Consider the following 12,392-nt stretch of genomic DNA (forward strand, 5'->3'; position numbering starts at 1 on the left):
TCACCTCAGACACATTTTATGAAATTGCATCATCAGCACTTTCTTCCATTCTTCTTCTTCTTTTTCTCAGGGATTTCCCCAAACACTTGTTTGATCATGCTGCCATCTGCTGGACAAACCTGGGACAATAATGGGTAGCAAATGACCTCTTCTGGGTTATATCTAGCTCTTGAGCATTTCACTAACTGCGTCACAGAAATAATTCCAATTGGACAATTGTGAAAAACCATGACATACTTTTCTTTGTTTTTAAAAGCCAGTTCTAATAACTTGAACATATTATTTTTACATCTACATTAATGTGTTTTGTAAATGACTGAAAGGTATTGCTCCCGTAGATTTATAAAGACTGCAGTGTCTGTAGAAATTAAAAAATCAACAACTTCCATCTTCCAATGTGCTCAATAAGAATATTGATGTTCCAAGTCTCCTGTCTCATCCCAACTCTCAGTCAACTTAACTACAGGCTAAGAGCTGGAGCCCATTGTGCCCATACAGTAGGTCAGATATCCAGCTAACTATGGGTAGCGTGTATCTTTCATAAAACAGAAATGGATGCTTCATTGCCTGTTGTGTATGTGACTTCTGGGGCTCCTGGAGCAAGCGTCAAGCAGACACTCGCATTGACTTCCTTTTTCAAGACCTGAGGTTCCCTCTTGATTCTGATACATTTAATAACTTCAATTAAGCAAGGTTATGTAAGTAATTCTCAGCCACATTCATTGTTTAAAGAGGTTGTCTGGTGAAAGAATGCTGGAAACCCTTTATTTAAAAGTGTCTTTCTTTTCACGGAGACTCTGCACAGGTATCAGTGGTCAGTTTACTTAATTCACACCATTATCATCACATTCATTTCAACACGGTCTGTACAAAAACAGGTTAACTGCATCAATATACATTTTGACTCAAGTGAAACATAAAATATACTTTGTATCTTTGTCTTCCTGCAGGTCGCTGGTGGTCAGTGTGCCACCACAACTTTTACTTTAGGTCCAGCAGTCAACCTTGTGCACTCTCTCGTCCTCTCTGCATTACCACACAGCTCCTCGTCACACCATGTGTTGCTTTGATAGTTTAACTTTACACCGTACACTTGTGTTTGTCAAGATTTAAGATACATTAGACTTGTAGCAAGAAGAAAAATTCTGTTCCTCTACAAACAGGCTTTAAATCTTAAATCTTTCATGTTTTGTATAGTTTTATACATATACATAGCTTGTTCAGAAATGTTTAAATTTCAGTGCAGAACTGCAACGTTGGGTCCTTCATCTTTCTCTTGTAGTCTTGATCAAACTCTTCATTCTGGGCCACAGTGAAATGGTTCTTCCAATCACCAACCTTTCCTGCAGAACAACAGAGAATCTGTCATCACTTAGAATGGAGATCTGTTTGTGTCATGGCGCCCACATGAAGTTATTCACTTATACGCTTACCTTTTCTCATGAAAGGAGAAATGTTGTAATCCATTACAGGGAGCGTGGAGTAGTTGACCATGCTGTTCTTCTTTATATTATCAAACTGAACTTTCTCTATGACTGTTTCCTTCTCCTCAACAGAAGCAGACAAACCAAGAAAGCTGCAGAGTTTGTCTATTTCTCGTCCAGTATCCTGGAAGTAAATCCTCACATTTCATCATCGTTTTACGAGAAAGAAAAGTGAAAAGAAAAAAAGTCTGAATTACCTCCACCAGATCTTCATAGAACATGTAATGGAGGTTTGAATAAGTCTGCTTTTTCCTCCACCATCCGTTCACATGGTCATACCAGGATCCATACAACACTGAGACCAAAGTACATTACAATAAGACACTAAAGCTGTCTTAAGTATAATCCTGTGATGTTACATGATCTGTTACATAAAAAACGCTTTAATTGTATCATATTTCATACTCTTTCCCTCCATGAATCTGTGGAAGAAGCTGCTCCAATCTCCAGGTTCTGGCTGAGCTTGGTTCATGCGGTCAAAATGATAGAAAGAGACCATGTTGTCTTTGGCATTGCGGGCCACGTAGACTATCTGCAGGAGGAGGAACAAAATTAAAATAATTATTCCAAGAGCTCAACATTGATTACAACTTTGACTGGCTTTTTCCCCAAATAATTTTTTTTTTGACTTGATCGATACATTTACTCGTGTTGTATACATAGCATGGGTAGCCAGCAAATGCTGAACAATATAGACTGGTGTAGTTTTGAGTCCTAAAACCAGGAAGTGAGTTAGCATTTTAGCGCCATGGGTTCCTAACTCTAAAAGTCAATGGGGATTTTGAATCGGTTTGTGTTTAGACGCCTGAAATAAGGTCTGTGGTTAACACAAGCTTAAGAGATGTTGACGTTTTGTTAGACGAGAAAAACTACGTTACCTAAGACTCCCCTTGTGACTTTTAAAGTTTTTACGCAAACTTTAAACGGCGGTTGCTAACGAGTAGCTAACTGAAACTACAGTGGTTGTCACAGACATTAAACGTCATCACGCCGGGAACTCTCTCTCTAATCCTCCTTACAGCCTCTAGTCATGTTTTTCAGTGCTCTTGCAAATATTAGGTTAATAAACAACTTATTAAGCTAACGTTTAGCTATCTTGTCAAATCCACTGATTAGATCAATGAAGCATAACGGTCGGGACGTCATTATAAATCGACCGTGGTGTAGTTCGCTAGCGAACGTTAGCTTTTTACTTCTCTCGGCTGCAATAACTCTTCAAACTTCAAATAAATGATGTTCATCTGTAAAGATTATCCCGCTGTGCTCTTTTATGCACTGCAGGTTTGCACTGGGGGGGGGGATGCAATTTCATCTGTGCTGTATGTTTAACATGTGGCATATTTGACAAATAAAGAACCTTGAACCCTTGAACCTTGAACCTTGAACAAAACAGCGACGCATCAGAAATGTGTGTTTGACACAGAGCTTATTTTCTGCAATGATCCAAAATCCAATTCAAAAATCCCATAGGCGAATTTTCGAAGGAACCACCGGCGCCATTTTTTCGGGTTGGCCTACAAAAATACGTCATTACTACACCAGTCTATATACCCGTTTTGGATCTTCATATGAAGCCAAGGGGATGACTTTTTTTAGAGAAGGTCTATTATATACATGAAGCAAAAACAGTCAAGTATTGGAGTTTGAAAATTACAGGAATAGCTTGCCTCAGTTCCCATAATGCTCACACAGTGTTGTTAAAAGAAAAGGGAATGCAACAGACTATTAAACAACCCTGTCCTAACTTTTTGAAACATTTTGCTGGCATTAAGTTGAAAATGGGCATACGTTCCCTGAACTTTACAAAATATTGCTTTTTTTTTTTTTGAAGATGGCTTTGCCATTGAGTTAATATTGACTTAACAATGGGCAGGTGCAGGATATCAGGTCATGCTTCCAAAAATGTAAGAAAAGGAAAACGAGATTATTTATACAAGTAAAAGAAGGCATTCATTCAAGTAGAGTAAAATAAACAAAACATTGACATAGATCTTATGATGGACAACATGATGATAACAGGTGTAACCAGGGTCTTTATGTTGTGTGGGATTAGTTTTCATATTTCACCCATTTCGATGCTTTCAAAATTTATCTCGCTGTAGCTATTTTTTATTTATTTTTTTCGGTTTTGTTTTATTGGAGTCATGTTGTTGAAAGATGCACGTACCCTACAGTTCTGCTCCCAAAAAGACTTTGGCAAAAACTGGATGGGAAGATGAGTTTTAATGAGCCGAGGAGAGGTTTGCAGATTGTCCACTTGGTCTTTCCCTGCAAGAGGATAAAGGAATAACGTAGTAACTCTTGTTCTTCAAGGTGTTTAACAAGATTCTTGACTCATGCAGCCTTATAAAAAATGTTTAACTTATTGCAAATGTGACAACAAGAAAAGGGATATAGGACACTTTTGAAACCAATCATACAATTCACAACAATTAAATCACAACATTGTCTACTCTAGCCTAAAAAGACAAGCATCTTTGTTTGTTCTACCTTTGACCATATCTGGGAAGTCAATATCCAGGAAAGGTACTCTTTCATAGATTGGGATGGATGTCTGACGCTCTGGGGCTGTTTGACCAAAATACAGCAGGTCGAGGATGTAAGAGACCCATGTTGTTCCTGAAAGGGAGCCAGAGGAGAGAGAGGAATAAAACCACGATCCCAAGCCTTTATAATCACAACCTTTTTCTCATTTCTAAAGCGTTGAATCTGATTTTATTGTTTATGTACTGACCAGCTTTAGGATAAGTTGCAATAACGATGTCATCTGGCCTGGCCTGGAAGTTTTGAACGTTCTCCCAGTTGTCTGTGAAATAGTGGGTCAATGACATTCCATGGAAATCAAACAGTTCTGGCCGAGGTAAATCCATGTTTTCCTTGAATAGAGAGAACACTCATTAAACATAATGAACACCAGGTGAGAGAGTGGGATAAATCAAACTGCAAAGAAACAGGAAGACTGGATTTCTGTATGTTGTTTCAGTGATCTTGATTTGTATTAAAAAATCACCTCTATAAGTATTCTCAAAGGTTTGTATTTTATATCCACATCCAGTTCAGCATTCCAAGCAATGAACCTGAAAATAATAGAACATTTAATTACCTTATGTGAATCGACTCTCTGATCACTATGCTTAGAAGAGTTGTAGTCCTGTCTTTCTTGTTTTGTTGCGTAACTCTTGGAAACAAACTAACTGCAAACTTGTGATATGAGAGTTAAACTCCTCTCTGTCCATTCAGAGTTTCCTGTAAAACCGCTCCTCCTGTGGATCAGTTTACACTGACAGGCGGAGACTAGATCCAGATATTTCAACAGGAAAAATGTTAAGATAACATTCAATGTCGGTGTCCTTATTTAACCCCAAATAACAACATGTGGCAATAACTGATCAATTATTGTCCATGTATTCTTAGTTTGAACTGAAACCATCTGCTATTCTTGTATCACTGAATAAACACCATTAACATCTTCAGTTGTCTGCTGAGATTAAAATCTCTATTCTGGAGAACTGAGAACATTAGGTCTAAAGTGGTCAAGGAGAATTTCCGGTTTCAAAAGAGTACAGATTAAAGGCGGCATGTGAGTGAGACAGCAGATGATTGATTAATGACTTCTAGTTCTGTTCTATGAATTTAATCGCAGTTTTTTTTATTCATTTTGTATTTGTGAAATTTATTCATTTTGTATTTGCATTTTTTATATTTTTGCTATTGAAACGTTTGATTGAAGTATTAAACATGAGTAAGAATGCTTTTGATCCTGAACTTAAAGCCGTTTGGGAGTCGAAAGAGCTGAGCCAACAGAGCCGAACTTCCCATCACTGCTTAAAATATGTGCTTGCCACTGAACAATGCTTCACCTCAACCACTCCTCTTTCCAACACCTCCACGGTGCCTCTGCACCACCTTCCCACAACTACATAGTAGGACTCGCCCTACCTGTCACAGCGTCGACTTCTGTCATCTCCACAACATCTTCCAACAAGGAAAAGAAAGAAGTGCTCAAGAAGTGAAGATGAGGAAGAACTTTGCTTGGTCTGCCTGGAGACCTATTCAAAACCAAAATAGGTCTGGCTCTCTTGTGTGCCTTGCAAGTCCGGGACACTCATGGCCAGCAGTGCCATCTAAATGTGCCACAACTGTGATCCAGACTGATGAAACATTCAGTTAAAGAATATTCGACCCTGTGAATTTAGATAATAACAAATCCTCTTGCCATTGTTACTGTAGATTGTTAACATTTACTCCTCTACAATTTCAAACATTTTGAACATTAATACCTTTAAATCAGTTATCATTTCCAAATAAAATAAGTTATATTTTCACTTCTTCATTGCAGCAAGTTGAAATCTGGTAATCTGGTGATGAAATTCAGTTTGACTGTTCATCACTAACTGATCTGTCATGTCCAGCTCTGTGTTCTAGTTAATGTTTTATTTTTTGAGTCACTAACCTTTCCTCTCATTTCAGATCCTTCACTTACTGCCCTCATGTGTTTGCTGCATCTACAAGCCTTTTGTTTCTGCGTTACCTTTTTATTTGGATTTTCTGCTTGTTGAAAGTAAAGACTGCTTTTGTTAAACAAAGAATGTGTTTTTGAGTCGTGCTTGTGAGTCCAATTGCCTGTAGTTTAGTGTTGTTACAATCGATCTGTTTCAAACAAATACAACATTCAGAATATGAAAGTGTAATTATCAGGAGAATAGTTGTCAAACTGTCTGCAAAAATCACTAAACCTTTGCTTTGAGTCTATACAATACCTGAAATCTAAAATAATATGACCCATATACACACTCTGTAGTACATTATGAGTTGTTGAGTTGATTACTTTGAGGTATGCTTTTAATCAAAATACAGTGGATTCACTGTTTTAATTTCCCCTTATTTCATTTATATATATATATATATATATATATATATATATATATATATATATATATATATATATTACAGGAAAAATAAATCAATATCTTCATAAATTAGTGTACATATATTTGCCTCTTATACCAAAAGATGAATGGTGTATTTTAAGTAATCTGATGTTGGGCTTTCACACTTTTCAGCAATCTGTTGAAAATCTCCAGATGTCGGACCTTTGCCTTACTGAAACCAGACTGCATAGGAATAAACCCAATACCAGATGTTCCCAGTTATGTATGCATAGGAAGAACATTTGATAAGAATGAGGCGTTTATAAGCAGTTTTCTTCTACCTATACCTTTTCTCGACATAAAACATGACTTTTGACTGTTTGAACTGTCTTTATTGTTTAAAATTATTGTACATGTAATGGCTGAACAAAAATACTCATACTTTCTCTGATTCATTCAGTGTGGAAGTGGTGTCATCAGCCCACTTCATGTTATTGACACTCAAACTCAGATGTCATGTTCACATGGGTCAGTAAATACAAAACTTCACATAGCACGTCAACAATTAAATAACGTCACATTTAAAAGGCATGTTACCCAAATAGGCCGAATCATCCTTGTTTTGATTTGGAGGTGGACTTGAAGTGACATTTGAAATTTTATTTCGCTTGTGGGTGTTAAAATACCACCATTTTCCTTAAAGGATGCATCCAATCCATACTGCACAAAACCCAGAAGTTAGCGTCCATGCTGAAATATTCAGTCTCCTGAGGTAGACATAAATGTCCACAAGGGTTCAGTCTACTGAAACCTCCAACTAAAAAAGTCCACACTGCATACTGAACTGTGCACAATGCTCAATCAGGATTTGGACAATGCCACCCTTTAGATTGTAAAGACATGACAATATATATTGTAATATGACCATGCTATTTACTGTATAAATACATATACCAACAACCTAGGTGTAAAAATGGACCCTCTGCTAACCTTTGAATCACACATACCTGCCTGTCAACTGCAAAATATGTTGTTTTTTTCTCAACAATATTGCAATACTCTGTCCCTCATTTACCCCCTGAGATGCTGAGAAACTCATCTACGCCTTTGTCTCCTCCTGAAGAAAAATAAATAAATCTGCACAAATGCATTTCAATCAGGGGGAGACTTAATTGAGAATGAGCAATTGTTTATTTACAATGAAATGTGCAACAATTGTAGAATGGAATGTGTCAATTCTTTTGGGTGCTAGACTCCATCTAGACAACTTCATATACTCTGGGGTAATGCAGGATAGGATGCCCGTCCCCCGGAGTCTTGACACTGGTGGTGGTGAAGAGGATGGAGGCTGTGATGAGGAGTGGGTTTCAGCCTGGTCTGGACTCTGCTGAGTTGGATAGAGGTGACTGGGGCGGAGGAGGGTTGCAGCATTTGCACTGAAACAACAGAATGACTGTGGGAGAAAGAGACTCTTTTTAGCATTTAACAGCAGGATGTTGATTGGTTGAGAAAGTTTTTGGCAGAGTCTGGTTGGTTACATCCGGGATGATACATGCCCATGATCAGCTGAACACCAGAAATAGAGGAAGTAGTAGGGGGTGTGGGTTGAGAATGAATGAATGAAAGAATAACACCAGTCTTCCTGTCTGAACTTACGCTGAGCTCCATTAAAACACAGCATGTAAAAGAACTTTGGGTTGTGAGCTGTCTTTTAACTAGAACCTTGAGCTCTTATCTATCTCTCTCTGTGATGTCATGTCATTGCAAGTTTGCTATCTGTAAATAGCATAGCAATAAGTAAGGGTAACCTTTTTTGTATGAGACGGACACGTTTCCTCTTCTTTTGAGCATGGAGACATATTCCACTCCTATCCCCCATCCTTCATTAAATTCAAAAGTAAAACAAAGACATAAGATCAAAAGATTAGTTTCATTTTCTGTAGTCAAAGTATGAATGACTAACCCTTATTTAATTGAATATGACATATTGAAGATGAAGGACAGGCTTACTATTTTTCTGTTCTGCAGTTTGTTTGACACTTTAAGGTCATTAGACATTTTTTCAAAATCCAGCTGCAATGTGCTCACTGTAGTCCTTTGGACTGGTTCCAAGTTCAGCAAATGTCTGGATGCTTTTTTTCCAAGCTCAAGGGTTTTCTGAGTTCTCTATGCTTTGTATATTACAATAAATGCAAATAATAATTGTCCAGATTCAAAAAAATATTTTTTTTTAAAAAAGGCAAACAAAAACTTATGTAACTCATGACTCTCAAAAAATCCAAAAGACAAAGACACAGGGGGCCTCAAGGAACCGGAAACTGCAACATCCGACGTAAGCCAGGTACGAAAGACAATGAACTGATACAGAGGCTAAGGAACACTGAGACTAAATAAACATGGGGTAATCAGACACAGGTGAGACTAATGAGACGGGTGAGGTCAATCAGGGTAATCAAGACACATCTACAGAACTTAACTATATATCTAGAACATGTGACTATCACCATCATCGTTCAGCACTAGCTATAACCCAGAAGTATGCCTAATTGAAAAATAATGCAATTTGTTTATTAGTAGCTATCTCAAGAACACTACTGTATTAGACGACGCTTTAGGATTCTTAACTGTTCTTTCCTCCACTCATTTTGGTCATCCTTTGTATTGGCTGTAGAACCAAGAACAACTTTATAAAAAAAAGACTAAGCCACAGTGTATATTCTTGCAAACTTACAGAATCAATCTATCTTTATTTGTATAGCTCCAATTCATAAATGGTAAAAGACCTTACTTTAATAAGCATGCCATTTGGTACACTGTTAAATTTAAAACGCGGTAAATATGTTAGAAATGACCCCTACTTACTCTCAGTCCCTATAGGAAGTATTTCAGAAAAGTCCTGACAGTGACAGTCTCAACAGTAATGTGACACCATAAGCAATGGCTTCATCTTCCAGTGATAAGGTAAGTGTATCTATTAAAGAAATCTTCAGATGTTAACATTATATTACCAACTACATTAAGACTTTTGTAAAGTTGGGATTATCAAAAGACTATTTACACTGTTAAACATTTAAATTATTTAACACATTTTTTTATAACTTTCTTTCCCTTCTCTATGATGCTGGAAAAGGAATTCTTCAGATGGCTTTTGCCGAAGTAGCGTTGTTATTTTTTAATCGACCAAAGGATTGGATTAATCTCAGAAAGGCGCAAAATGCAGTGGACAAATGTTTTTGCAAGGGGATTAATATCCATACACTCACATTGCAGTTTTGGATTCAGAAGGCACACTGTGAGAAGCTTATGCTCGTTAGTTGCTGCAGATTTGAAGACTGCAATGTAACAATTATCATAGAGGTGAGGGATCAAAAAAGTCTCAAGGAAGATGTGACTTTCACTGGCAAGATGTGCCAAAGTACAGAAGAAATCAAACAACAGCAAGCGAGAGGACATACCCGAAAATTCATAGCGGAAGAACTTGAGTCAAAATTGCCAAGACTCTGTATTTGGAATCATGGAAAAAAATTCCCGAAGGACGTATTTCAATCTGGTTGCTGAGATGATATACCTTTGTCAGAAGTTTTGAAAAACATTGCATGGGCCCAACGGACAAATGCATGACCACGTGCTAATGAACTAACAATCCTTCAAGAAATACTGAAAGCACAAACTGGCAAAGAGGATGAGGTTTCACAAAAGGTGTAGATAGAACCAAGAGGTGTCATGCTATGGGCCAAAATAACACTTTAGATGTTTGTTTTTTTGACAGATCCAGTGAGTATTGTACACTTGGATGCTACAGGCAGTTTGGGTCAAACTATGTGGAAGTGGAAGCAGCAAACCTTATGTATACGAGTTGGTTAGAAATTCTACAAAAGGAGCCTCATTTCTTCCTGTTGTAACATATCTCACATGATCACACCGTCCATAACTTACTTCTTTCCAGCATTTCATACAGACGTGATCAGCATGTATGGAAACCAGGCCAAGAGAAGGCCTGTGATGATCATGATGGCTACATTGTGCTAATGCAGGCCATACCCATAACTTTCTGCAGAGCAAGTCTTTAGGATCTTTTGCAGAAGTTTTTTTTTTTTTTGTGTGTGTTATCATAGGACAGCATCCCACCCAAAAATTTGACCTCCCAATTCTTCACAGATTTCTCAGTCATGTGAAGCAACTATGCTAAAAAAAAGGTTTTATTTTTACAGCATGACTGTTTTTAAATTCATTCAGAAATTCAATAAATCATCATAAAAATAATTAAATGATCAGTTTGTGATTGTTTTCTTTTCAAAATTCCAGAACACTACAAGCTGGGGATGCACATGTTTGGACTCCTCACCTGTTGTGAGGAATCTGCCTGTTCTTAAAGAGATAGAATCAATCAATCAATCAATCATTCAATCTTTATTTATATAGTGTCAATTCATAACAGGTGTTATCTCGAGACACTTTACAAAAGCAGGTAAAGGACCTTACTGTTTGTCTGTTAACATTAACAAAAGAGCAGGTAACAAGATCATGCTCATCATTATGTTTACAAAAGCAGGTAAAGGACCTTACTTATGGCTATATTAAAAGAGTCCAGCTTAATCCGTCATAGCGTGGCAAGAAAGAGGCTCTTCAAAGTGCAAGTGTCATCCTTGGAGTGGAGAAAATGTTGGGGAGCACTGCAAAATTGTTAAAATGCTTTTCCAAAAGAAGGGGGCCTGTGATGTAGTAAATGACAAAAACATAATTGCTGAACACTACAAGGTAATTATGCAATTTGTATAAAATATTATTCTACGCTTCAATATTATTAGATGTTGAATACAAACTTAACCCATAAATATGTAATTATTACTGTTTGGGATCTCCCTTAACACAGTGACAATACAGTTCATAAAAATCGGGTAGAATGACTACAGAGGAGCACCCGGTTACGTACAGATTAACCATTACACACAGGGTTAGACTTCTATCTTAAGACACGCCACTGCAACACAGCACACTTTGCCACAACGCACATTTATCCTACACTGCACACGTGAACGCTCAACGGAAGAGAGACCCTTCCACTGCCCCAATAGGCTACGGTAAACTACTCCGCTACACAGAGCCCATCCCATACTAATAAAGCACTATTAAACGCATTAATACTGAAGAAAGTAGGAATATACAAGATGAATTAATGTTAAAGAGTACTCAACCCTCCTCCCGGGTTCTTGACAAAGAGGAGTTTAAAGAGCAAAGGACTTTGTTTCCCCGCTTACAACGAACCTGCTGTTCCACAAGCCAAAAATTGAGGTATTTAATTAGAAGTGCTTTAGCTGATATTTTAATTTATAAATACACAATTTTTACACAATATACAATTTTTGTAAGGCTTTGTCTGTTTATTTTCTATTCATATACACTCAACAAAAATATAAACGCAACACTTTTGTTTTTGCTCCCATTTGTCATGAGATGGACTCAAAGATCTAAAATTCATTCCAGATACACAATATTACCATTTCTCTCAAACATTGTTCACAAATCTGTCTAAATGTGTGATAGTGAGCACTTTTGCTTTGCTGAGATAATCCATCCCACCTCACAGGTGTGCCACATCAAGATGCTCATCAGACACCATGATTAGTGCACAGGTGTACCTTATACTGCCCACAATAAAAGGCCACTCTGAAATGTGCAGTTTTGTCTCACAGCAAAATGCCACAGATGGCGCAAGCATTGAGGGAGCGTGCAATTGGCATGCTGACAGCAGGAATGTCAACCAGATCTGTTGCTCGGGCATTGAATGTTCATTTCTCCACCATAAGCCGTCTCCAAAGGCGTTTCAGAGAATATGGCAGTACATCCAACCGGCCTCACAACCGCAGACCACGTGTAACCACACCAGCCCAGGACCTCCACATCCAGCAGGTTCACCTCCAAGATCGTCTGAGACCAGCTACTCAGACAGCTGCTGAAACAATTGGTTTGCATAACCAAAGAATTTCTGCACAAACTGTCAGAAACCGTCTCAGGGAAGCTCAACTGCATGCTCGTC

The 12,392-nt window shown here is 37.8% G+C and overlaps 1 protein-coding gene across 1 annotated transcript; it reads right to left on the bottom strand.

Moving 5' to 3' along the window:
* Window positions 1-1,080: 1,080 nt before the first annotated feature.
* Window positions 1,081-4,649, bottom strand: LOC306825644 (cytosolic sulfotransferase 1-like). Its single transcript, XM_079346521.1, has 8 exons — window positions 4,588-4,649; window positions 4,219-4,360; window positions 3,975-4,103; window positions 3,652-3,752; window positions 1,890-2,016; window positions 1,682-1,779; window positions 1,434-1,608; window positions 1,081-1,343 (listed from the first exon to the last, which is right to left on the bottom strand). The coding sequence occupies exons 2-8, from the start codon at window positions 4,352-4,354 to the stop codon at window positions 1,231-1,233; spliced, it is 879 nt and encodes a 292-aa protein (XP_079202647.1). The 5' UTR covers window positions 4,355-4,360; window positions 4,588-4,649; the 3' UTR covers window positions 1,081-1,230.
* Window positions 4,650-12,392: the final 7,743 nt, after the last annotated feature.

The sequence above is a fragment of the Symphodus melops genome (genome assembly GCF_947650265.1).
Source record: "Symphodus melops genome assembly, chromosome: 6".
NCBI lineage: Eukaryota > Metazoa > Chordata > Actinopteri > Labriformes > Labridae > Symphodus > Symphodus melops.

What these genes read in the sequence shown, in the direction of transcription:
- LOC306825644 (XM_079346521.1), bottom strand. Translation starts at nt 4,354, where the DNA reads ATGGATTTACCTCGGCCAGAACTGTTTGATTTCCATGGAATGTCATTG. An exon ending in TGCAACTTATCCTAAAGCTG is followed by an intron (nt 4,104 to 4,218) that starts GTCAGTACATAA and finishes GCTCCCTTTCAG; the next exon opens with GAACAACATGGGTCTCTTAC. An exon ending in TTCTCCTTTCATGAGAAAAG is followed by an intron (nt 1,344 to 1,433) that starts GTAAGCGTATAA and finishes GTTGTTCTGCAG; the next exon opens with GAAAGGTTGGTGATTGGAAG.